The sequence below is a fragment of the Aedes albopictus genome, chromosome 2, assembly GCF_035046485.1.
Source record: "Aedes albopictus strain Foshan chromosome 2, AalbF5, whole genome shotgun sequence".
Classification (NCBI taxonomy): domain Eukaryota; kingdom Metazoa; phylum Arthropoda; class Insecta; order Diptera; family Culicidae; genus Aedes; species Aedes albopictus.
The window spans coordinates 321,706,163-321,733,112 of record NC_085137.1 but is presented as its reverse complement, the minus strand read 5'-3'; the positions used below and the strand labels follow the sequence as shown (position 1 = coordinate 321,733,112).

Here is a 26,950-nt window from a genome sequence, read left to right as displayed (position 1 = left end):
GTGTTAGGTTCCCGAGTGCAAACTTTTTAAAGGGTGATAGAGGACCATAAATGGAGAAAAAAATTGTTCTACGCATATGGTCAAATCTCAACCGTTACGTAGTTATTGAACTTCCCATGTTTATGACTCTTATTGCCTTAACTGGCAATAACTTGAAAATGGTCAAACTTGTCGAAGTTTTTTTACCCTTATTCGAAAGATTATTGAATTTTCTAACAAATGGCATTTTTGAATCGATTGGTTTAGTTAAATAACTAAGTTTTCTAGAGCAAAATGGCTAAAAATAGTGTATTTTTATTGATTGTTGTCAATTATCTTTGAAACATGCGTAATTAATAAAAAATCTTTCTTTGGAAAAGTTGTGGCCCTTGTTACACTCTACAATTCGTTCTTTGACACCAAACTTCTAGCTCTTATCGTTTTGTTGCAATTTTGATTTAAATGTGCGGCACAATGCGCAAAAAAGTGCTTTCCATGACAGTTGCAAATTTATGATCTGAAATGCGATGTTAAAATCGAAATTGCAACAAAACGATAAGGGATAGAAGTTTGGTGTCAAAGAACGAATTGTAGAGTGTAACAGGAGCTACAACTTTGCCAAAGAAAGAATTTTTATTAATTACGCATGTTTCAAAGATAATTGACAAAAATCAATAAAAATACACTATTTTTAGCTATTTTGCTCTAGAAAACTTAGTTATTTAACCAAACCAATCGATTCAAAGGTGCCATTTGTTAGAAAATTCAATAATCTTTCGAATAAGGGTAAAAAAACTTCGATAATTTTGACCATTTTCAAGTTATTGCCAGTTAAGGCAATAAGAGTCATAAACATGGGAAGTTCAATAACTACGTAACGATTGAGATTTGACCATATGCGTAGAACAATTTTTTTCTCCATTTATGGTCCTCTATCACCCTTTAAAAAGTTTGCACTCAGGAACCTAACACCCTGTATACTGTGACAGTTTTAAGATATTTTAGAGACATTAACTGCCCATAACTGCATAACAGTCACATTCGACAAAAGTAGGCATTGGAGAAAATTTAGCTCAAAGTTTGCAACTTGCACTGATAAGGAAAAGGATCTAAATTTCAAAAATTTGGCAAAAGTTAATTACTCCGCAACGAAATCTTCTACAGCTCTTCTTGTATGCTGGGCGAATTGTTCAATAAAATATTAGAGCAAAATATGATTAGTTGTACGCTATGAGGTCAGTGTGTATTCCCAGTGTGACTGTTACCCGAGCAGGGAATGAGAACAAACCTATAACAAATTGATAACTCATTTTGTTACTGATAACAAAATGAAATAAAAACAAGTTTTCGTTCCGAATTGATTTTATTTAATATCAAATTGAGATATCATTTTGTTATCATTTCAAAAACTCAATGTTAACAAGATTTGATTTCAAAAATCAAAAATAGGTTTAATATAATAAAGCATATTAAACATTAATTATATTCACAAAATATTTGTTAGATCTACCTACCTGAGTATTGTACTTCCATATTGACACAAAATTTGCAATTGCTGATTCTGGGTAATGGTCATGCTATTGATTTAAATTGGTTTAATAAGTCTTTTTAGGGTAACTGGTTATTATCGGCAGGGTTGTTCTCTTCGTTATGCGGGGTTTTTCATCGGCCAAATTGCCTGAAACTTGGTCGTATAGCTCAGCTTGGTTGGGAAAGATTTGAGGCCAACGTTGAATTCAACAGGTTTCAAAAAGCTTTCCATAACGAAGAGAATAAAACTGCCCAGAGTACAAAAGTTCCCCTATATGAGTTATTTCAATCTAAACATATTGCCAAATATTTTGAAATTTGAACTACAGGGTGATTATTTCTCCAATTCTATATATTTTTTTAAACTGCACTATTCGCACTTTCGTAAGACAATAATGAGAGTTCCACAGTATAGACTGTTTCAAAAATTATAAATACACTTTGTATATTAAATAAAATGAACTGTTCTGATAATTTCAAACAACTTCTTTCAGAACACAGCATATTGTGATCCACATTTTTGTAGTCCCTTTCAATTGTCATGATTTTTATAAGAACAGTCGAATTCTCTAACAATTAAGGCCGGACGGGACGGTGGTTGAATCGACCGCCATTGCTTTGTTATTAGTAAGATGCAAATCTCAACTTCTACTTCATATTAATGGCTAGAAATCTGATCGTTTATTTGCTCACTCGTGGTGCGCAATCGACTAAAGTTTCACCTACGTTAGTGCAGTGGAAATTGATATTTGCTTCTTCAAAATCGCGAGGCAAATTGTTAGAAAGAGAGGGAAGATAGGGAACATTACACGTCGTCCCGTGCGGCCTTAACTTAATTCTCCATATTCCCATTTGCACAAAGGTGTTTTTTAAAAAGATTTTATCTAACTTTTACAAATACGATCGTTTTCTCAACAAGTTGTCAAAGAAATGCCTTTAAGAAAGCGATAAAGTCATTTGCACAACTTTTTTTTCTGACATCAAGTTTCTTATTTTTTAAGGTTTTCACCGAAACATAACTACCACACAATTTCTTTGCTTTCCTGAACACATGTAATTTCAACTAATTTTTTTTCAGCTCATTTGATCCTTCAGATAGCATAGCTTGTCATACCATAAAAAGGAACGCAGTAAGCAGTAAATAAGATATTCGTTTGCTTAACGTTTGTTGCTACATGTGTTGTTGAGAAACTTGAAACAACAATTTTTGCATTGAGAAGGCCCGTAATGATGGTTCTTGATAAAATATTCTTGCAAAAATTGTTTTACCTATCCAATTGAGCAATATATTTTCTTATCGAAACTGTAACTTTCATTGTGTTTGGAAATAGAATATTTCGGGCCTGATTACGAGTGTCACTTCACGGTGAAAACCAAAAAGTGACACCGGTAATAAGGACGGTGAAAGTGATTCCCCTTTGATTAACCCACAACTTTTTCACCGTGGATTCGCAATGTGTCACCGTGATCGATTTTCACCGTGATGTGACACTCATAATAAGGGCCTTTTCATTTGTGAGATTTTTTTTTCTTTTCTATTATGCTACATTTTTTGACCACTTTGTGCAACTTCAAATTTTAACCATCTAGTTTACAGAGCCCCATTTTTTAACTTTTACAAGAAACATAAACAAAATTGGTATTATTTGCTTCATTAAAATGCATACTATAAGAGCTAGAAGAAACTTTTGGATATTGTGCTCGAATTGAAATGGCATCCAATCGTTAGTGTATTTATAATTTCTGAAACAGTCTATACTCAAAATTTTCTCACACTTAAGGTCGTTTGGCATTATAGCCAATTGGCATATTGTTCATTTGGCATAATTCTAACTTAAGGACAAATGAAGTTGGAAATGGTCAGCCGAAGTAATTCGCGGTCATTCTACTGTCGAAGGTCACATATTTTACCTTTATGAAGTTTTTTCGCGTGAAAAAGGATTCATTGTAGCTCCGCATCAAAATGATGAATCCCTTGATGTTTGATACAGCTTTCAAAATAATACAGATATTTATCATACTTGAACATGATGAATGCCATTTCATTTATTGTTATGCCAAACGACTATTATGCCAGATTTAGCCATTATGCCAAAAGACTATTCCAAACCCGATAGAATTAATGTAGTAAAATATTTTTCCGAAATAAGGCATCCGATTTTTTCAATGTCATCATTTTCCCCCGGGTAACGAGGGAAAGAGCTGAGAAGCCGAATGCGACTCTATTCGATGTCATTCAATTTGAGTCCCGATGCCTGTGGCTCTGGGATATCGTGAACATCTTCCACATTTGTTTTACTGCAGAAGGAAAAGTTGAAATATAGTTATACAAAAATATTACGTGCAGTTGTCCTTTGACTTCAAATTTACTTTTCTTTGTCACTTCAATGTACATCATCCATAATCTTTTAGTTGAATTATGCTGGATATCTTTAAGGATATCATATCCGATTTCCTTACAATTTTCCTTCGTGTAGGCTCCAAGTTAGAAAATTTCATTTCATTCAGTCATTTAATGACTGTTGATGTAATGTTAATGTTACAATCGATAATACTACGCAGGGCGCAAAATTTTCGAGCAAACGAGCAGAAGTTCACCGTTCGGCAATTTTCATTCACTTGCCTGCATATTCATATTCAGCTGCTCGATACTCGTTTGTCAACTGAATGAAAGTCAAGGAATATTTGTAAACATCCTATAAATTGTTTAATTGCTGATAAAATATTAACGTTTCGACTATATTTAACGATTGTTGTGGAGTGTTAGCCATAAACGTAGGTAATTATGAAGATGTTTCTCGATTGGCTTTATATTTAATAACTTCGAATTGACTGACTGTGTGAAGAGGGAGAGCGAAAATGAATTTGTTTGTTTTGAATATTCAGTGCAGAATCATTCAAAGTCGTGCTGTTTTCAGTCAATGACTATTAACATTTTGCACCCTGATACTACGACATTAATAGGGGTCATATTCTAATGATCAAACAAAACAAGTTTTCAATCACGAGATTCTTCCGAATTTAAAATAAAATCTCATTTAAATTTTTACTTATTCATGTAAATTAATGCCTAATAAAATATCAAAATGAATACTAAATTTGTTATTAATTTTTAGTTATTACCCTATAGATTTGATAACTCCCTGAGAACTGCGTATGATATCAAATCGTAAATTGTGGATAACAAAATGAGATATCAATTTGTTATCAATTAGAACTCATTCTGTTTTCAATTAGATATTCCAGTACAATATTTTGTTATCATTTTTGTTATGTTAACACTTAAGTCATACAAAATGAAAACTCACTTTGTTATCAAAATTCGTTATATCTAAATAACTTAATTTGTTTTCAATTAGTTCTCATTCCCTGCTCGGGTATGCGGTTACATTCGTTAATATTTGTTAATGAGACAAAACGACTTGAGATTTTTTTTACATTTTGTGGAACAAACTTGTAAAGTTCATTTGGATACATGAAAGTACTGATGATTTGGAGATGAGACCCGGTATTAACTCAATATTGACAAAAACTGCAAATGTTACAAATATGCAGTTATTGGCAGTTAACTTCAAAATAAATTTACATGTAACATATGCTTGAAATTTGCTTCTTATTCTGGATGTCTTGTAAAGTAAACCTATGCTTGAAAATATGATGTGTTTAGGAATTCCCAAAACATTTTTGTGAACTCCTTAAGAAATGCTTGTTGAAGTTCCAATAAAAAAAATCTAGTCGGCTAACTAAAATACTCTTTGGTGAATTATTTATAGGAGTTTTTATGCTATCCCAGGAATTCTTAAAATTTGAAGGACGGCATTCTTGACATAATTCTGTTATAATTCCTATAAGCCGAATTTTTGGAGTGTTTTCTGGTGCAATTCTTCGAGGAATTTCCTAACAAATTTCCTGGAAGGAGTTTATGGGGCACGTTCGGAGTAGTACTAGAGTTGTAGTAATGAGTTGAATTTTAGTATGGTGAAAAGGTCAATCCTTCGTTTCTGCAATGGAATGGTGCAAAAAGCGTGGGTATTATGATTCCTTGCCTAATTTGATGCTGTTTGAGCAAAACTTTGGATAACTACATATGTTGTTTATGTTGCAAGAAATGGAGAAAACACTGTTGCCTAAAGTTTTGCTCAAATAGCATCAAATTAGGCAAGGAATCATAATACCCACGCTTTTTGCACCATTCCATTGCAGAAACGGAGGATTGACCTTTTGACCATCCTAAAATTCAGCCCATTACTACAAATCTAGTACTTCACCGATCTGTCCTATTGCAAAAATACTGAATAAATGTCCTTGATATTTTCTCACATACTCAGCTGGTAACAAATTAGTTAATCTATTCAATAATTGAGTTAACAAATAATTACTTAAAAAAATAAATTTCGTTGTATTAACAGGTTCATATACAAACCACCAGATTCAAAGTTATCCGAAATCACACATAGTTGAATATTTCGTATATATATAAAGGATTTTTACAAGGACTCGCTTGCGATTTATGTCAAAACTCTTATAAATTTTCTAAAGAAACTGGCTTCTGACGATACATTTAGATAAAAATATTGCAGAACTCAAATAAATTTCTGTTGGAGCTTCTCGAAATACCTCGAAGTTCCTGTTTTGTGGGAATTGTTATTTAAAAAAAAAAATAAAAAGAAAATAGGGTCTCCAGTTAGCCTAGTGGTTAAGGCTATGGATCGCCAATCCGGAGACGGCGGGTTCGATTCCCGTTCCAGTCGGGAAAATTTTCTCGACTCCCTGGGCATAATGTATCATTGTGCTTGCCTCACAATATACAAATTCATGCAATGGCAGGCAAAGAAAGCCCTTCAATTAATAACTGTGGAAGTGCTCGAAGAACACTAAGTTGAAGTGAGGCAGGCCAAGTCCCAGTGGGACGTAGAGCCCTAATGAAGAAGAAAAAGAAAATATGAGTTTTGCTATGAGAGCACGATGAATTCCTTAGCGGAAATTTTCTCAAACTTTGAAAATATCTAGGGATTTTTATAAAAGTTTTTCTATTCATTAACAATTTCCAGCTGAATTTTTAGAGAAATTCTCAAACCCTGAAAAACAAAACTTTGACATTTCTGACGAACTTTGTAAGGCTCATTTTAGATATTTAAGGAAAACATCGATATTCTGGGCTTAATTTCTAATCCCAGTGTTGAAGAACTTACTTGAAAATTCGTAATTATTGATTTTTCAGAACCAATGAAAAAGTGCACTTTTCCCTGGAGACACCAGGTTTCCGGGATATCCATGAACCATGTTCAAATAGTCTTGTTCTGCAAAATCATGAAGTGTGATATTTGCGGTCACTTTCCTGTGGGCACCAGGTTTCCGGATTATCCGGAAATGTGGCCAGTGTACTCAAAATCTCTTGATTCTTAACATTAACTATACCTAGTCTAGTTTTGCAAAATCATGAAGTTTGATTTGTCGCAAGCTATGTTTCAGAACTGATCAAAAATGGCCATTCCCCTGGGAGCACCATATTCCCGAAACAACCGGAGATGTGACCAGTGTACTCAATTTTTTTTTTTGAAACATGTATCAATACACCTGTTTTGCAAAATCATGAAGTTTGATATGTCGGAAGCTAGGTTTCTGAACAAATAAAAAGTGGCCACTGTCCTGGAGGCACCAGGTTTCCGGAACATCCGAAGATGTGGCCAGTTTACTCAAAACCTCTAGAAACATGTTCCCAAGGGCCCATATAGCCGAGGCGGTAAACGCACGGGTATTCAGCATGACCATGCTGAGGGTGACGGGTTCGATTCCCGGTCGGTCCAGGATCTTTTCGTAAAGGAAATTTCCTCGACTTCCTTGGGCATAAGAGTATCTTCGTGCCTGCCACACGATATACACATGCAAAATGGTCATTGGCAGAGGAAGCTCTCAGTTAAAAACTGTGGAAGTGCTCATAGAACACTAAGCTGAGAAGCAGGCTTTGTCCCAGTGAGGACGTTACGCCAAGAAGAGGAGAGAGGAGAAACATGTTCCAATACTCCGGTTTTGCAAAAACATGAAGTTTGGTGTGTCGCCAGCTAGTTTTCGAAGGAATTAAAGGTTGCACCACTACCTGTTAAGCAGGTTACTCCAGTGCCCCCTGCCATAAATCCATAACAACGTTAAAATCCGGATTTCATAAACTAGCAGGACTTGGTGATAAACTGTCAAAATTTCATGAAAATTCGTTGAGAAACGGCTGAGAATCACAATTTTGTAGTTTTGAAATTGGGTTCAAAATGAGGCTCAGGCACATAGTTGTTAACCCAGGGTAGCCAAAAAAAAAAATAACCATCAGATATACCAACAGGAAGGGCTTAAAATTATTTCAGTATAAGGCATATTTGACATTCAAGATTTCAGGACAAAGTTTCGTCAGCAAACCCTGCAGAACCCCAAGAAGGACATAAAGCAATTCTTCAGATTTTCATTAGGAAATAAGGTTCAAAACTCTTCTATAATGTTCACATGTCTGTCCTAAGGAATTAATGCAAGAAGCTTTTATTTTTTTTTCCATTTGTAACACCAGTAATTGCTTCAGTATGCAGGTCATACATTGAAAAATTTCATTAAAAAAATCTAGAGAATCCTGTCTTCTGGTTTTCAACTTGCAATTTTGCTTCCTTTGTAATATCAGTGATTGTAAGAATTCTAGGTATTTATTTATAAATTAATCCAATAATTCTACAAATCGTTACACAGAAAACACTTCAAGAGTTCCTTCCAGTATTTCGACATCAATTCATAATTCCATAAAAAAACCACCATAGACTCTTCAGAGACGACTGAATTATTAATGCTTTTAGTAATTATTCCAAAAATGTTTAAAATGCTAAATTGTTAGTATGATGGCTTTTGTGATTGCAGGGAGCTTTTCTATGAATTGAAATTTCAAGAAGTACCGTAAAAACTCAAACAAAGCAATAATTTCAGGAAGTGTTTCACTAGCGAAATAAGGAATTATTTTAATAAGTTTCAGCGAAAACATTAATTGAAACTTGTCCTACAGCTCATCCAGATATTTCGGCAAAAAGTCCTAACTACTACAAGGAACTACTACAGAAAAAAATCTGGATAGAATCTCGAAAACTATGTCATTAATTTCTCCATTTTGATAGAAATGTAACAAACTAAAAATTTTCTAAGAAACTGTTGGAGAAGCATTTCTGATAAAATCAATCAAAATTTGGCTACCAAAATTATTTTTTGCGATATTTTTTTCACGTTTTTTAGATTGCGTTATTTTTAAAAAGTGTGATTTAAATTATGTTTGTGCCCAAATTTAAGGTCTAATCGTTGATTCGAGCATCCGTACAATAAAAACCTGTCTTTCGGATAATCTCTATCAAACAAGAAATCTAAATTACCAAACCGTTACTCATTTGCATTATTTGGATTTTGAAATCCCTACGTGAAATTCACCCCAAAGGTGAACTGCCTCAGGGATGGATTCGATTCTGTTGAGTTAGGCGACAAACATTACCAAGTTCAGCCCCCCAGGTGAACTGCCTTAGGAACGGATTCAATCCGTTGAGTTAGGCGATAAAATTATGAAGTTCATCCAAAGATGGACTGCCTCAGGAACGGTTTTTGTCCGTTGAGTTAGGCGACAAGACTTCCTAGTTCACCTCAAAGGTGGACTGCTTCAGGGACGAAGTTTTCCGTTTAGACGAGATAGTGGATCGTTGATCTGCAACGTTTTGATTCCCGGGTTATTTACAATCCTAAGTTTGAACCGTTGTAGTCTAAGCACCCATCTCTCGATTTGACCGGAAGAAAGTGATTGCGGTTAACGGATTATGGGCAGTTTCGAAAGAAAAGGAGATGTGGTAGTTTAGCAGATCGATGAGTAGGCCGAGCTCTTGGAATTATCATTATCAGTCGAGACGTCAACTGGAGAATCAATCGAAAATACTATAGAAAACGAACAAAGTATAAATTTGGTCATATTTTTTGTCAATGATCAACGATCCATTGCAAGACATCCACCATCCATATAATATAGTTCCAACTAGTAGTGTAGAATTAGCAATTTAGTTAAATACACAAAAAATAGCGTTATCAATATAAGATAACATTTTCAAGTGGTTTAGTTAGATAAATTTTAGGTCTCACTTTAATTTTTCGGTAATGTTTTGTCACAAATACCGCTAATTTTTATTATTTTGCCATACTTCGGTAATATATATTTTTTTAATTAACAGAAATAAATTCCCTAGATGACTTATTTTGAACACCCTCTGATAGAACTTACCCTTGTGCTTGTTGAATGGGATATTTTGGGATAGTTTTAGTTAAAAATAGCCCCTGTACAGTTTCACTCATCCAGAATTTTTTCTTTATTTTTGTTTTTTTTTTCATTTGGGCATTGATTTTCTTTTCGCTTTCAGACGATTATTCTATCGATCTATATGTACAAATTAATACCTATTCACTCATAGTAAAATGTATAACGAATTGAGTGTCAGGTTTCCTTGTTGGTTTTCTATTTTGCTTCCTTAATTTGTATACTTTTTCGGTACTATGAATTGGTATGACATTTGTGAGTAATATTTTGAAAGTGGGTAGTTGTTTCCTCTGCATTTTGCCTGTTTTCAGTTGTTTTTCCAACACAATTTGCACTTGATCGTGACATTTTTCATTTCTGGTGAGAAAATCGTTTGTTTTGTATGTGTAAATTTATTTCATTAATGTTACATGTTTCCAAAATACAGAGCCTAACTTCAAATTCTTGTTTGTGTTACCAAACACATTTCCTTTCATTTAATTCTCATCATTTGTTCACTAACTTACATCTAACAAGAGAATTTGTCATTTTATTACCAAGTTTTTTATTGTAGCAAGATGTGTTTTCGAAAAATTCAAGTGTTTAGACAAGGGGAAAACCGGGTGAAAAGAGAAAAGTTATAATAACTTCAAAAGTGGGAGACATCATAGGTTAATGTAATCAATAAACGGTTCTGTTTGAAAATATGTTCTATTGTTTTGCACTAGCATGCGAAGACTTGTTCATGGAGAAATTAGTTATAAGAACTATTGAACACAAACTGTCTGGACAAATTTAAGCTTGTTTCTGATGAAAATAAGTGTATTTAACTACGTTAGAAAGCATTCATGCGGCAACTTATTTTAAGTGACCTGAAAGGAAGAACATGTGTATAAACACATTTTACGAAGTGCAAAATATGGAACATTTCACTGAAACGTCTCGATTTATAATTGTTAACCAACAGTTTTATGCATTCTCCGCACTTGCTTTCGCTTCGTATAGCCTCTACAATTGTTCGTGGTGAAGGGGAGCGAGTCAAATTCATAGATATTTCACTCGCATGCAGAATAATACAGATGGGAAATACTTTCTTCTGCTGGTTCCACCAAGGACAATAAAGAACATATGTTTTCTTTAATAAACATTATGTAATGATACATTCATAGTAGGGCATTATTTAGGATCAAAATGCCAAGCTTTACATGGTGGTTACGATGCTATGAAAGATGTTGGCTTTAAATCATTCATGCAAATCTTGACTCAGTATTTTCGTGTAGCAATAAGGCTGACACAAATTTCGACTTTTTCTTATGTCACCGCCCCCTCGGAAAATTTTGATCGGAATCCGACATTTTGAGGGGGGACACAAATAAATTATTCAAGAAATTTAAACTTTTTAAAGTGAAATTAGAGTCGTCGAGAAAATTTCTTAACAAATCCGATGAGTTTGACGATTTTGCCTAATTGTTTGGGTAATTTTGCATCAAATGCACTTATGATTTATCATCCTCCCCCTTGACGAGTCAACGAGTGAAGTGACAAAAGAAGAAAATGAGATTTGTTCCGGCCTAACGGATTTTCAAGAAAATAGAAACACTGTGATTAAATTTATTAATTGAACATTGATATTAATTTAAAAAACTATGGTTTTGTTTTGCACGAAAATACTAGTTTTGATTTGTTTTAAAAACGTGAATGGTGTATTTATGAATGATGCTTTGAAAAAAAACACCCATTTGGATACCGGAGACTTACTCTACACAGTTACAAATAATCCAGTAAATTGAGTGTTTTTCGCGTAATGAGTGCAACTATTGCTGAATTTGTAAAAATAATAAGATTATTCCTAGTTTGTCAACTTTCTTTAACTGATAGGAGGTAACTCACAGTTCCCCATATTTTGCACTAACAGATTTGTGTCATTCGCTTCGACAACGAAAAAGTCCCAAGTTTTAAATTTTGATGTGTCATCATTTTGCTTTTATTTTATACCCATTCGATGGTAAACAAAGGTAGTACAATCATCAATGTAAATCAGCTATCATCTCTTTTTCTTCTTTTCGCTATTCAAAAACTGTAAAAAAAATCATATAATGTCATTGACATTCTCTCTTACTCAGTGGTTCAGTGCCTCAATGATTCTATAATTACAGTTTTGAATCGTGTCTTCTTTTTAAACGTAGTTTGTCTTTTTGAAAACGTATATTATCCAAATAGGAAAACATGACTTTATACTTTAAATCACTCTATGAAAAACAAATAGTACTTAAGAAACCGAAAGCAGAATCTGATAAATTATGCAAATCTACTGAGGAACGATCGTAATGTTAAAAGAAACATAGGCGTGTATTTTTAACATATAACATACACTTATTTTACAAAATATACTACCCATTCGTGATCTACTAAGATAGCAGTAGATGTTGTTCAGTTATCTTATCTTCGCTTACCCACTCTATTGTGTTCTTTAGTTTAGCTCAGGTTATTCTTTTTTTCTTGCGACGACGGTTCCCATTCGCATGACCGACCGTAGGTTGTAACTTTAGAATAAAATAAACGAATATTTGTAAGATTTCAGAAGTCTCACAGCGCACCATAAAATATTACTTAAATTCTGCAAAGAGAAAAAGAAAGTTTTTAATTAAAATCAAGCAAATCAATGCTTAAATACCGAGGTAAAGATTTTTTTGCGTGACGTTCTTAATGAATTCTTGCTTTATTTGTTTGCATCCTATGATTAGCTCCAACACACACACAGATAGGGGTAGGCGGGGCATTATGGACACCCGGGGCAGAATGGACACCCCCTGTATTTTGAAATATGCGAACTTTTTTGAACTTTTAATGAATGGAGAATATAGTCCATTTGTCTAAAACGTAGTTTCAGGAAATAAACATTCGAAATTAAAATTATACTTGATTTTACACAAAAAAGTTGCGTCCTCCTTTTTTTGTGCATGGAAATTATAATTTTCACCCCATCTAAAATAAGATTTAGTTATTAATTTATTGCAGGTAGATTAAAACTTGATATTTCTAGAACACATGCAAGTAGTTTTGCTGTATCTACATGCTTAACATGTTTATATTTTCTTCTTTATTATATCAAAAATCAAGTTTGGAAATATCTTCTGCTGCCGGGGCAAAATGGACACTCACCTTTTTGAAAGAAGCGGCAAGGGAAAAATATAACCTAAATCACAAACCAACCAAATTCTTCGATTTCTGTATATTTTCGGTTAAATGTTCACTATAGTAGACAAAGGGTGAAACAAATTGGTCAAGAAACGACAGAAGTGGAAAATACTTGTTCTAGGCACAGATGTACATGCCGACAAAAACAAAGCTTTATCCAAAACAGCCTGAATTTAAATTAACTGAACAAAAATGAACTACTTCGGCGTATTATTCATCCATAATAGATGTTTTGTAATGAAATGACTTTATAGGTGTAAATAATATACGAAATTCGTAAAAGTCTCATGGTGTCCATATTGCCCCATGGGGGTGTCCATTCTGCCCCGTATGCTTGAAGACGGTCATGAAAAACTAACATTTTTCAAAACATTTTTTGAAGTGGATAAATCATTTTTCTTCGTGAGCATTCTTATGCAATAGATGCTAAATAGACTTTAAAAGGATACATGTATCAAAAAACTGAACTTTTTTGACATCTTGCCAGGTAAAGTTGGCAAAAACCTTAGGGTGTCCATATTGCCCCGCCTACCCCTAGTAATGGAAGCACCGTATATGAGGAAATACTATAAAAATAAAGCAAAAACTTTCGTTTCCTTCGAAGAAACATTTTAAAATTTTCGGAGGTGATGCTAAAATAGTTTATCTTTCTAATGGTGGGTATCTTTATTTGTTGATAACGGTTCCAAGCACACAGTGTAGACCATATCCACATTTCATGAGATATTATAGAATTTGAAACAGAAGGATAAACAGGAATAATACCTGCACACGAGATAGACAACATGTTCTGATGATAGAAAATACATTTATAAATTAATTTACTCACAAAACAAATAGATTTATCCAATGACTTATCAAATCAAACAAAAAGTATTATGTTCGTCTCAAAATTAACCTGTATGAAATGAATACAATGTTGTATTTTAATTTCAGACCCCATTTATTTGATAGTTTTATATTTGTGGCCAGAATAAACAGAAATTAAGTGAATTAGAAATTAGATGATGGGGTCAATATGACCCAGACAGGCTCGCTAAACATGCACTACGCCATCGTGGTGCGCCTAGCGTGACATCCTAGGAGGGTTAAATATGTTGAATTTCGCCATTTTTTTTGCTTTTCAGCAGCTAATCCGTCTGATCAATCAACACTTACCTGCTACCATAAGCGATGTAGGTGCAGATTCCGCGAGAGCACTGATCGTACGTCATTGGTAAACCTTAGCGCATCTAGTAGAGGTAACAGTGACAGCAGACATATGTCCATCGGATCGGAGAACCAGGACTTGATTGGGATGGCATTATTCGGGAAACATCGATACGCACCGGGTGAATTGTCTATGATGAATATCTGGCAGGAATATGCATTACATTACTGTTAGTGGACAGTCCCGAATCAAGAGAGACCAAGCAAAACTTACTCTATTCAGATCGCCGCATATCGCCGACAGGTCTTTCGTGTACGAACCGAAGTCTGGCGTACAGTGCTGCCGGTAGTAGCGACGTTTCAGGATGTTTCGTCCATTGTCCAGCTTGTCGGCGACAGCAGCGCCGTAGATTTCCATACTGGCGGTAAAAACGACTAGATCGTACCATTGTGATACCTGCAGATATAAAGAGAATTATGTATTATAATTTCCAAGGTAGGTAGTTATTAAAATTTTCAAGGTTTTTTAAAATTTTCAAGGTATTTTTTGTCTAACTCTTTTTCTTTTTGAATTCAGGTTTACCCTTTTACGAAGGATTTCTTTTGCTCGCTATATTATTGGTTGGAATAAGCTGTTTTCTCAATAATTATTTCAGTTAACTTCAGTCAGAAAACCATACCCCATTTTGTCACAAAACAAAATAATTCGTTGTCATTTTACTAGGCAAAATCTCGAAATCATGGTTCCTACTGTACGATATTCCTTTAAGCAATGCATTATATTTTAGCGATCGATAATAATTACTTCTTATCTACTATACCCCAGAATGTTGTCGGACAAGCAAACATGTTCAAGACGATTGATTGCTATCAGATTGAATGACTCAACTCATCTGAAATACGTCTAATCTTTTATGACGAAGCATGGAACTTTTAACTGATAAGATTACACACATAACGGTTCAGGTAATGTTTCCAAAGGATCGTTATTATTTCATGAGTGTTGGAAGCAGATAAACGACTATCAAGAGATCAAAAAACAATCGCATCAGAAGGATCGTTTGAAATTTTGTTTCAAATAATCGTTCTTGTTTATGTCTACATATAACTAATTGAAAAGGCTTTCATATCTATATTAATAACGTCATTTGCTGATAACTTTTATCATCTGATTTACAAGTTATATCTATTCTGTTATCAGAGGTTAGAAAGGACTTGATAGGAACTAATCAGAAAAGCGATAATTTCGGAACGAGCAAGGTAGTATCGTTTCCCAATAATATCTATAGCAAAAGTTTCTCGAGACCTCAAATTCAGTAACATTACCGCTGTCACAATTCAAATATTAAATAATAATTAAATAATATTAAATAACTTGATTTTTGAAACATACTTTAAGATAAAAATATACTACATACAATTTGTATTACAAACTAATTTAATACTCACAATGTCCAAAAAGTAGTCTACGTGCGGCCGTTTGTGCACGAAGAACCGCACCGGATGCCGGTCGATGGTGACTTTGACGGTGAAGTCGTGCGGCGTGCCGGGTTTCACCGTGTTCCGTGGCATCGCGTCGTGGTGCGAGTGGATCAGCGTCTCGTCCAGGTCCAGCACCAACGTTTTGCGCTGGACCATCCCGAGCCGGTGCCGGGATACCGGTGACAGCGGGAACAGTTCATATTTTACCGGTTGATGCTGTACAAACTAATGGCAGTCAGATTATCCGTAGGGAAAGAAAAGGCAAATCATTCGGTGTGATGGTGTGATACGATGCAATTGGTGAATATACTAGCGTAAAGCGGCGGTGTGGGGATTTGCAATGCTTTTTGAGCAAAAATTTTGAACGAAGGTTTCTGTCAAATTAACCAGCAGCTGATCAGCGACGAAGCATGTAGAAATTGTAGAACTGACCAAATTTATTTATTTCATGTAGTCAATCAATCATAAGTAGACCGTTGTATTACAATTTGAGCTTAAAACTAGATTTGTTTGCTTCTTTCAATTCTAATAACGAGTGCAAATAGCTTTTTTAGTTGTGATTTCGTTATTCTAAAATCTTTAGTTTCGCAAAATGTATTGTAAGTTGTCATTATATTATTGATGGAACCAAATTTAGGAACGATGATGGTTTCTATAAAAAATACTACGATTTCGTAGTTGTCGAGAAATGTGCAAAAAAAATATTTTGAAAGAAGTTCCATCGAATCAATAGTTGCGCAACGATGTAGTTTTCAAATGATAAAATTGCAAGTTTGCGACGTTCTTTTAGTGTTTGAAAGTTAACCCTTTATAAGGCAGTGGCAACTATATTGCCACCTTGTACACATATTTTTTTCTGTTCGTTTAGAAAATTTTTGCAACTTCTGTTTTAACTGAGGGACACATTAGGCCTTTGTGAGCACTCATGATTTTTTTGAGCCATAACAAATATGAATGGGCTTTTTTAGAACAAAATGTCTCTCCAAAAACCGCCATTTTTGAGTGCATTAAGGTTCATAAGCTCGAACTTCTGTTGTGGTGAGCGAATCGAATGATGGGGAATGAAAGGCCTATGTTCCTTTTACTTGTGGACAAAATTTCAACTTGTTTACTTCTTTACTTTTAGAAACTCGGCCTTTTGAAAAAATGTACTATAATAAATGGCCATGTACTAAAATTGCCATATCGTCCAAAATAATTGACCAAACGAGTTCAAATTCACACAAATAACTTATGAATATTAGGGCAATAACCTGTCAAAAAATCAGCATGATTGATAAACACATCACAACATTTTAAACTTTGTTGACAAAAAGTTGAAATTTAGACCAATTTTTTTCATACAAAATCGACCATCGAATTTTTTGAAAATAAAAACGTTTTTGTTCATTACACCACATGTACTTTATATTCCAATGTAGAACGAGTGGGTTCCGTGCCTGGTTCTCTCGGCCTTATAAAGGGTTAATGAGCATGCATCGTGCTTCATAAGATGGAAGAGGTAACCTTGTCCAACTAAATTACGAAGTGCACACAGTACAAATTGTTTCTGTATTTTGATTCTACTAATGAACTTCTTTCATGTGAAACCGAAAATGATGACCAAACTATGCTACAATCACAGACAAACAGACGTATCCCTTGGAATAAAATGCGATAACAATCATCGCCACGGAAACATAATCGTCCAATGCTAATTACGCTGTGGTAAGCAAACCCACTGAGTAGATGGCGATAGTGAACAAGGAACATGTTTCCTGTTCGGGTCTGTCACTGCGACCAGTTTTTAGATCTATTGTGACATATCAGGGATTGACGGCATGCACCGTGCGGTGCGAAAAAAGTGTGTGCTTCGCACAATCTCAAGTGCTTGTCTCCCGTTTTGCCGAGAGACAAGAGACGTATGAGTGAGAGCTTTCGTAATTGTACGAGAGACAAACCGCAGCACTAGCTCTACGGCGCAGGGAGTAATGCACGGTGCTTGGGACAGTGCTTGTCACCAAACAGAAAAAAAAAATCAGTTAATAAATTAATTGAATAGTTTGTGTTTTCGACAAAGTTATTAAGCTTGCCAAGGGTTGATAAGTGATAGGTCGTTTGATTCGAAATTTTACCAATCATGCGTAGTATCATGCAAAGTGCAAAGCACGGAGACAAGCACCGAGAGAGTGCATACGACAAAGCGTGAGAGACAGGAGAGCTTCAGCGCGCGGCAAAGTAAGCGAGCAACACACAACCGATTGCACGTACTCGTCTCCTTCTGGTTTGTTGTGCTGTGTCGTAGCAGCGTGTGCGGCACGCAAAGAGTTTTGAGTCGCACCCTATCCCTGCTCATAACCTTAGTGTAGTGCACGTCGCAATACTCAATTGCCATCAAAGGGCAATAAAGTATCGATTGTGATACAGTTTTTATTTTGATTTCTTATAAAACAAAACAATAGAACTGATAAATGGCCATGCATCGGAAACCTCGAATAGCCCTTATTTTACTGCTAAATTCCCCCCAGTAGGAATCTGGACCCGAATTTCAACTCCAGTACACGGGTCAAATATTTGACAAGCAATCTAAACAACTAAAGATAAAATATCTGTTTGACACTAATTAATAAAAATTTGATCGAGTACCCTGTGTACTAACGATCTTGGTTAAACATTAGAACGAAATTCCGTTCTTTTTATTTTCATCACGGAGAAAAAATATTACTAAACACAAACGAATTTCAGTTTAATTCAACCGGAATTTCAGATTGAATTTGGCACAAACCAAATATTGGTTTGAATTTACTTATCGCGGTAGTTGAAACTAATTAAAGTTGGCAGTTGTAGATTTTGTCAATTTGCCGTTATTATCAACAAACTTTTGTTTGAAATTACCAATATGCCAGTTGTTTTATTTTGACAGGTTAGAAAACAAACGATGTCGGTAGTTGTTTCAACTAATACTCACTGTTTGTCTTTACCAAATTTAGGTTTGATTTAACCGGAACTTCCGTTTGAAATAAACTAACGGGTTTGTTAAAATTGCTTTTGCTTTGCCCCTCTTTTTTGTATTTGTATATGTCTACGAAAAAAAAAAACGAAAAATTTGAAAAAATAAACAATATTTTTATTTTTTTATTTATTTACCCAAGACTGAACCTTTCAGCGGAAGAACAACCTCCAGATTGCCGATATTTACAGTTGTACTCCCAGGAACAGCCTCCTCCCAATGCCGATGTAACAATCTGCTTATGCTGACCGTTCGATCGATTGATTTCCGGCGATATTTGGGGTGCTCCATAGCGGCTTCCATAATTAACCTGATATTCATTGCTTTTGGAAGGAGCTGGTGATGCGGCCGGCTAGCAAGCGTTTTCTATTGTGGGGATCTTTTACGGGAAATGATTGCTAGTTTGTGGTCCTGGTTGAAGCCCTGGCCGAGTGCTCAGCTTGGTTTTTCCACTGCTCCTTCTCATCCTGGCTTGGTTTCTTCAGCTACGGTCGCAATTCCGCCATCATAGCTTCTTCAGTCCCGAGTGCGTGAAACCTCGGGAGAAACGGTGTGGCCCTTCAAGAAGGTTGCGTCTTTTACTTGGTGTTGGAAATATGCGAGGTTTTTCGAGATTTTTTCCTGGTGTATCTGAAAATTGAAGAAGCAACATAATTTGATTTACAAAATCACAGAAAAATATATTTTAATAATCTTACCTTGTAAAAATGAGACTTTTTTTTGATCACAAACTTCGGGTTGCAACGGCAGCATCAGTACAGAAGAGCATACAGGGAGTGTATGATGTCCGCAAAGACTCTTCAAATGGCTGAACGAAAAGAGCTAGTAGCGAGGCTTCTGGGATGGTTCTAATGAAACAAACTACTATTTTGGTTTGTTTCAAACTAAACTTCCTGTTAAATTTTCCTCAAACAAAAACTCGGTTTGATTTTACCCGGGCTGTTTGTTGGAACAAACCAAAATTGTGGTTTGTTTTTTATTACAAACACATGAAACAGTCAACCCAAAGATTAGTAAAAACAAACCATGATGTTTGTAGAAAACAACAAATTTCCAAATTTATTTCTACCGGAAGGGATTTTACTAACCAATATTAGAAACAACAAACAAGCCAGTTTGTTTCAACCGCCAAACAGCAAAGATAGAAAAACAACTTACAGATTTGTTGTTTCAAACCAGCCTAGTTTTTCTCCGTGATGCTTACTAGCACCTGAAAAGAATTTTATCAACAGGTGATCTGTGTTAACTCCAGCAGAATCTAGGCAATGTAAAATATTTCTCAGGCGATCACTGAACATTTGATTACGTCGTACAGCATACCGTTGCAAGAATTTGAACTGAAGTTCGATTTTCGATTGCATCTTCCGGAATTAGCATAAGCTGTGCTGCTCAAAAGCTTTCGGCTGATTGTGAATTTCGTTGGAATTCAAATTACCTTTCTCACACTAATATGTTTTCTAATGTTGAGTTTTTTATAACATACACTGTGGTGCATAATTGATCGGACAAACGCCGATTTTCATACAAAATGGCCAAGTTTAAGATGCTGTAACTATGGTTTGCTTTGTTGGATTGAGCTCAATTTTTGACACGGAACTACAAATATGCTGAATTTTGTGTATACAAAGTATAAAATGTTTTCGTTCACAGGTCTTGGCGTGGCAAGGCGTTGAAAATATTGCAAAAGTGATCGGACACCCTTTGATTTACACGCGTGCCGCTGTCCGATCACTTTTGCAATTTTTTCAACGCCTTGCCACGCCCAGACCTGTGAACGAAAACATTTTATACTTTGTATACACAAAATTCAGCATATTTGTAGTTCCGTGTGTGGTAGCCGCGTGTGATAAGCACAAGAGTGTATAACGAACTGACTATTCGGCTGCTGCGCAGCAGAGCATGTACCGACTGTCGCCGCCGCACAGTTGCATGTATGCACACGATTGCAATGTATAAAGGTGCGCGGATAAGACACTCGTCACCACATCCCCCTTTCTTTATTCTACATTTGTCAAATAGTTCAAACTTTTTCAGGCGCAATTGTATTTTAAAAGCTGTGCTCTAGTGAAGTGATCTGAACACGATTCTGATTACAAATGGACATGGGGACTGATCAACAATAGAATGATTCAAAGCAGTATTGTTACAATAGGTGTTTGCTACTGTATGATTTTCTGATCATTGCACCAGTCAGCATTTCATAATAGCTGTTAGGACAAATGTTAATCCTTCATTCATTGTGTTGTTGCTGAAGCAATTCTTCTACTGCATTTTGTCTGCTCTTTTTCCTCCTCCATATTTCCCAAAAAAAAACATTTTTTTCTGGTTTTAAAGATTATTTGTCAATGGATTCAAATTGACTCTGCTTTACTGTGTTACCTACTGAGTTTGTAGAGATAGGAGTGAAACAGCACAAATATTTCCTCATATCTTTTGAGAAAAAGGAACACCCACTGATATAATACAGCAACTATTCTTCTCTCCATTGATGTGCACTCAAAATATTCGGTTAAACACGCCCAAATGCATTATACAAGCGAAATCTATCTTACTGCACAAGTTGTGCCAAGATGGGATCTTACATCCATAAGCAATCGTAACATTTATGGAGGAACTCCAATAATCATCAATTCATTCATTCCCCATTGACTCACTGTTAGATACGTATAAGTGGACTGTATTCTACGATAGGTCACTGCTTCTCGGATTGATGAAAGGATATTTTGTCTTCACTCAAATCGGCAATTTATGGTTTCTCTCGAACCGCATGATCGCGAAACATTGATTGTGTATTTTTGCCAGGAACATTCAGGATTTTTTTTTAAATAGCATATAAAATACACTACACCGTCTTCAACCAGAAGTTGTACACAGACTGAACAAGCACTATCATTAGGCAACGGACAACACAAATAACACCCAGTGGACAATTTTCCGTTTGACGAAACGTTTTCTTCGACAGGAGCGGGAATCGAACCCTCACTCCGCGGCTTACGACACGCCTAGACGACTGACGGTGCTAGGTTTGCCGTAATAGCAATTCTTTATGCTTGTTCCTATTTAGTATGTACAGTGGGGTCATTTATGAATCGGCAAAAATGACCACAGTTTATGGATCGCTCATTTGATCAACATGGTGATTCATAAATAGTGTACAAAATTAAGATGATTTATCGGTGTGGGGTCACTGTACCTGCCTTCATTCCTCGGGACTGTTATTATTTGATCGTATATTGTCATTGCACGATAAGAAGGATTTATTCTCTCGAATTGCACACTATTCCTTAGTTTCCACAGTTATCACATTTCGAGCACATATATTTGACCAGTTATAATTTCTCACGTTCAACATGTTGGTAAACTGCTTCCAATCGTCTGAAAATTTAAGTGCATTTGAATTCTTTTCAACTCAAAGGAATAGTACAGCCTGCTATTAATTAATGGTCCAATATATTGATTATTTCTTCGGAGTCGTTATGGCGTAATCATTCTAAAACTCAGTCTATCGTATTAGTCTCGTTATATAAGATCTATATAACCCAAGTGTTCCGATGTTGACAATAATACTAGCTCATTTCCACAGAATCCATGTAGGAATCCTCGCTGACGCATCCTTTGGGATTTTTTTCTTGTGCTACCCTTCTAAGTAAATCAAGCTCCATTTCACGCATCCTATTGTTATGAGTGCGTCCGCCCACACTGCTACAACCTAGGTGATCATTTATTTTTTTCAATTTTTTCTTAACAGTGGAATCAATTACAGCGCTTCCTGTATACTTTCAGTATTTTTCATGCCCTCTGCCAGTGAATTTAATCACAATTTCTCAATACACTGCACAGATGAATACTTCTTCTTCCTTCGGCTCTACATTTCCACTGGAACTTGGCCTCTCTCCCTTCAATTAAGTTTTCTTTGCGTACTTCCTTAGTTTAGAAGGACTTTCTTTGCCTGCCATTGAAAGAATTCATATATTATGTAGCAGGCATAATGATATACTATGTCCAGGAAGTCGTATCACGACCGGAACGGAAATCGAACTGTCTTTGGATTGGTGAACCAAAACTTTATCTAATAGACAAGCTGAAAAAACCCGGACATCTACCCAAAGTTTCCATGTTTTTCAGAAAAAATAAATATTTTGAACTCGTGAGTGATTCAAACAGAACTAAAGCCTTTTTGTAAACCAATTGCTCAAAACTTTGCACAATACTAGTGGTTGATATCAGATATAATAATCACAAAATAGTTATGCTCTGTCGGATACCTTAGATATGTTGCATTTTTTTTTTTAGTTGTATATAAATGAAGTTGAAGAATACATTTTTTTTGCTTAGAACTTCCCCATATAAAATTTATTACGATAATGAATAATCAATAATAGAAAGCGATTTCGAGGTTGCCATACAACTGTTTTATTTACTGTACAACTGTACAGATAATTGGTAGGCTACCCCTTATTTTGTTTAAAAACTATTTTTTTTAACTGCGACATCCAATGGAAACTATTTTTATACAGAAGCAATCCTATCTTTTTTTCATATAACAGTGAATTCAGTCACAACTTTCTATATGTTCTCAGTGAATACAATCACCGTTCGTGCAGTACGCTCTTAATGAGTACAATCACGTTTCATTTTTTTTACTCTAGTATTCTTCACTGTAATGTAGTGAATTTAATCACACCGTTCTATGTACTCTATGAGTCAGTTGGACTAAACTGATCAGTGAATTTAATCACAACTGCTTGCATGCACTTCCATTGGCTTAATGAATTCCTTTTCATCACACCATCGGTAAATTAAATCACATGGCATCCTGTCATTTACAAGTGAATCTAATCACAGTATCTTCCACGTACTTTCAGTGAATTCAATCACAACTCTGTAATTTTGTCACATTCTGTTCCTCACATTATCAGTGAATTTAATCACATGTGTTACCGTAGTCTCCGAGTGAATTTAATCACAGTAATCTCCAACTCTCTTTGGTGTTTGTAATCACCGTGTCTTTGTGAGCAGTGAACTTAATCACAACTCGAACAAAACCCATTCCGTGCACTGTTGATATTTCGAGGTTCATCATTATGACAAGACAATACTGCAAAATGGAAGTCGACAAACTGAAAAGCGCGTCCAAAGCTTTGGTTTTTTTTTGTTCCCATATTTCGAGTCAGCCGATAACAATGATTGCCAGCTAAGTGTTGCGTATGTGTTAAATTGGTGCTGCACCTTAAGAAATGTTATCCTATTTTCAGTGAGATGGAAAAGGTGCATTTGTTCTGCATCAGCATCTGTTTTGGCAACTATCCTTATGGCAATCCTGGCAACATAGATCACCGAGAATTGGGTAGTGTGGCTTACACAATTTTCTATTATTACGAAGAAGGAATAGATCCAGCAATGTAATAAGGACTATGATTGAAAGAATTGAAAGCTTGACCCAACGTCAGTACATAAAATAACAGCACAGCACAACAGATTTGTTTAAAAGAACGTTTTAGAAATACTATGAATATCCGATCATAGTAGGTGTACTCACTAAAAACATTAAATTTCAGCGTAAGCCATGATTTTATGTTTATTTGAAATGTTTCATGATTTTGCGAATGAAATAATCAAAGATTGTCTTGGTGATCGCAACCTTTAATCAGTTTAATCAGTTTTCGCTATTAAGTGAATCCCCCTATTGTGCGCTGTCCCATTTATGAAGTTGAACGATTTTAACCCGAAAAGTCTATTGCAAAACGAGAATGAAACCGACGTTTCCACGAAGCAAGCAAGATTTATTGGAGCAACAATCGATACTGCACAACAACCAGATAATAAATTTTGGATTTTTTTTTATTTACCTGAAACTATTAGCACCTCGATAATTAACCTTATCCGTCCAATGAAACAATATATTTAACGGTTGTGCGAATTATGACCTTTAGAAGAAATAGCGATTCATAAAGGATTTAGCAAATGTCTTACAAACAACACACATGTACATATTTTTCCCGTACCTTTGAATTTGTCCACGCTCGGAATTGTAAAATGTATCTTAATACCGCATGATCATGACTGTCTTAAAAGGTATGGAGGAGAACGGCCACTGCCCCTGAGTTGTATGATAAACACAGCATCCAGTCATGTCAGGATACAACGACTTAATATTATGTATAAGAACATTCGCAGAGCGCTTGATAGTAACAGTTTTTTTTTTTGTAAAACCACTCTTAAGCTAATCCTTTCAGAAGTTTATCGATGTCATCAGTGAATTCAATCACAATTCCTAACATTCATATTTTTTTTCAGCTCAAGTGAATTTAATCACGATACCATTGAAGCTCTTCGTGACATGAATCACTTTGTCATGCTTAATTCACTACGATACTAAGACCATTCTTATTGCTAGATGCAAATCTGCATCTGCAAGTTTATCTGCATTTTTCTCGTGATACATGATACGACATAATTTTCAGCATCTCACATCTAAAACTTCAACTTTCCAAAGTATTCCAAATGCATTTTAAACAAGTCTTGGAAAGCTATGTAACACCAATCACTATTAAAATGGTTTTGCATAGATACACACCTTTTAGTACAACTTCCAACACGGCTTTACGCAGTGTATCGAAAGAACATCAACGTAAAGATTTTATTTTACTCACCTTTCCGTTATTACAAAAAGCCACATCGCTTTCCCAATACATCACTTTGCATTACCTGCATTCACTCATAACAGCCATCCCATCCGCCTTTCCTTCGCTGCTTAGCCGCAATGCCACACACTCACTATTATAGAACGCTTTTTTATTTCGGTACCGCATGCAGAAAACAATGTGTCAAGGTCACCACCTTCGCACAAAGCCTGCACAAAACGGTCGCGGCGTCGTATCACCACTTTTCCGCTGTTCACTGTGAAGCAAATCAAAATCTTCTGTTGCTTCAAATATTGACTTTTCTCTTTTGTTCTATTAGCATTTGTTTTCACTAAAATCAACAGAAAAAAAACTGCAACGCTGCGACAACACCCGCACAACATTATTTCTTTCTTCATTATTTTTTTTTTTCAACCGCTTTCATTGAATATGACACAGAATATAACGAAAATTATAAAATCACTGATGCATTGATCGACACTCAAGCGAGATTGAATAAACAAAATAAATAAGATCTGCTTTATCCGCAAATCATTCAACTTTTTTTTCATCCTCGTCGCCACTTGTGGTAGCCGCGTGTGATAAGCACAAGAGTGTATAACGAACTGACTATTCGGCTGCTGCGCAGCAGAGCATGTACCGACTGTCGCCGCCGCACAGTTGCATGTATGCACACGATTGCAATGTATAAAGGTGCGCGGATAAGACACTCGTCACCACACCGTGTCAAAAATTGAGCTCAATCCATCAAAGCAAACCATAGTTACAGCATCTCAAATTTGGCCATTTTGCATGAAAATCGGCGTTTGTCCGATCAATTATGCACCACAGTGTACATCGAAAGTAACGTACACCGTGTCCAATAAGTTCTCATACAAAATCAAATTGAATTCATTTCACGTCTGTAATTAGGAGTTTCAAAGTAAATTTATTTGTTGAAAGGCCATCTAACACTGAGCAATTATAGCACATGTTTTGGAATTAACTGTCCTTTATCCTTCTCTGGTGATCGCTTAATGTGTCGTAAGTTCATTTCAGCTGGCACGCACGCCATTTCATTAGTATTTCGTCATATTTTAACGAGTAATGGTTTTACGTTGAAACAAGTTAGGTTCCTGTCCTTACCATTGCTAGTAGCAACTATGGCCAGAAGAGAAGAAATATGAGATTCTTATTGGTGAAGTACGAAGCCGTTTTGTTTTGTACAAAATACAACGTAAATTAAACAAAAACGTTCATTTACCTTTTTTAACGAGATTTGTTGTGTTAAAGAAGCATGGTTGCATCTTATCCAAATTCACACCATTCTCACTTTTAAACATGCTTGTATCCCTAATTTGTCCAAAATTGACGTTTTATGTTGTTTATCTTTAATAAAACGGTCATTTTGAGGCAAATCAGCCCAAGTTGAGCTCACTTGCCAATTTCTTACCATATCATCACTAAAGTTGTATTGTTTTAACCTTCTTCGTGCATTAGCTTGCGCTCACCTCGCTGCCGTAGTGCACGTTTAGGGGTCATAATGACCCCAATGCACGACGAGGGTTAAATTACAAATTTTAACCTTACGGACTTGTCGGGGCCTGTAGCTTTGAGGTACAGTTTCGCTTAGTAAAGCGGATCGTCATGGGTGAAATTCCCAACCCCTTCAAAAAACACTTCGTCCAGCCACAAAAAGACGCCGCACGG

General features: G+C 35.5%; 1 protein-coding gene and 1 long non-coding RNA gene across 14 annotated transcripts in view; both read right to left on the bottom strand.

Moving 5' to 3' along the window:
• Nucleotides 1–10,148: 10,148 nt before the first annotated feature.
• The window catches only part of LOC109403044 (CTD nuclear envelope phosphatase 1 homolog), a 57,636-nt gene continuing 40,834 nt past the window's right edge, over nt 10,149–26,950 (bottom strand). For 6 of the 11 annotated variants that reach the window (XM_062852364.1, XM_062852368.1, XM_062852365.1 and 3 more), the window contains exons 3-6: nt 15,596–15,853; nt 14,421–14,603; nt 14,156–14,350; nt 10,149–12,416 (exon numbers count right to left, since the gene is read on the bottom strand). In XM_062852364.1, coding sequence (XP_062708348.1) covers nt 14,159–14,350; nt 14,421–14,603; nt 15,596–15,853 — 633 coding nt within the window. In that variant the 3' untranslated portion in view covers nt 10,149–12,416; nt 14,156–14,158. Of the gene's footprint in view, nt 12,417–13,916; nt 14,077–14,155; nt 14,351–14,420; nt 14,604–15,595; nt 15,854–20,052; nt 20,272–26,950 lie in introns of those variants that run through there. The other 5 variants (XM_062852372.1, XM_062852373.1, XM_062852369.1 and 2 more) reach the window with 3 other exon arrangements.
• Nucleotides 15,860–20,049, bottom strand: LOC109426320 (uncharacterized). Of its 3 annotated transcripts, none has more exons than XR_003899166.2 (3): nt 19,316–20,046; nt 18,755–19,247; nt 15,860–18,689 (listed from the first exon to the last, which is right to left on the bottom strand). It is a non-coding gene; the product is annotated as an uncharacterized LOC109426320 (long non-coding RNA). The 3 variants fall into 3 exon arrangements; XR_009997830.1 differs by lacking the exon at nt 15,860–18,689 and having other exon boundaries at nt 18,713–19,247; nt 19,316–19,827; nt 19,938–20,049; XR_009997829.1 differs by lacking the exon at nt 15,860–18,689 and having other exon boundaries at nt 18,713–19,247.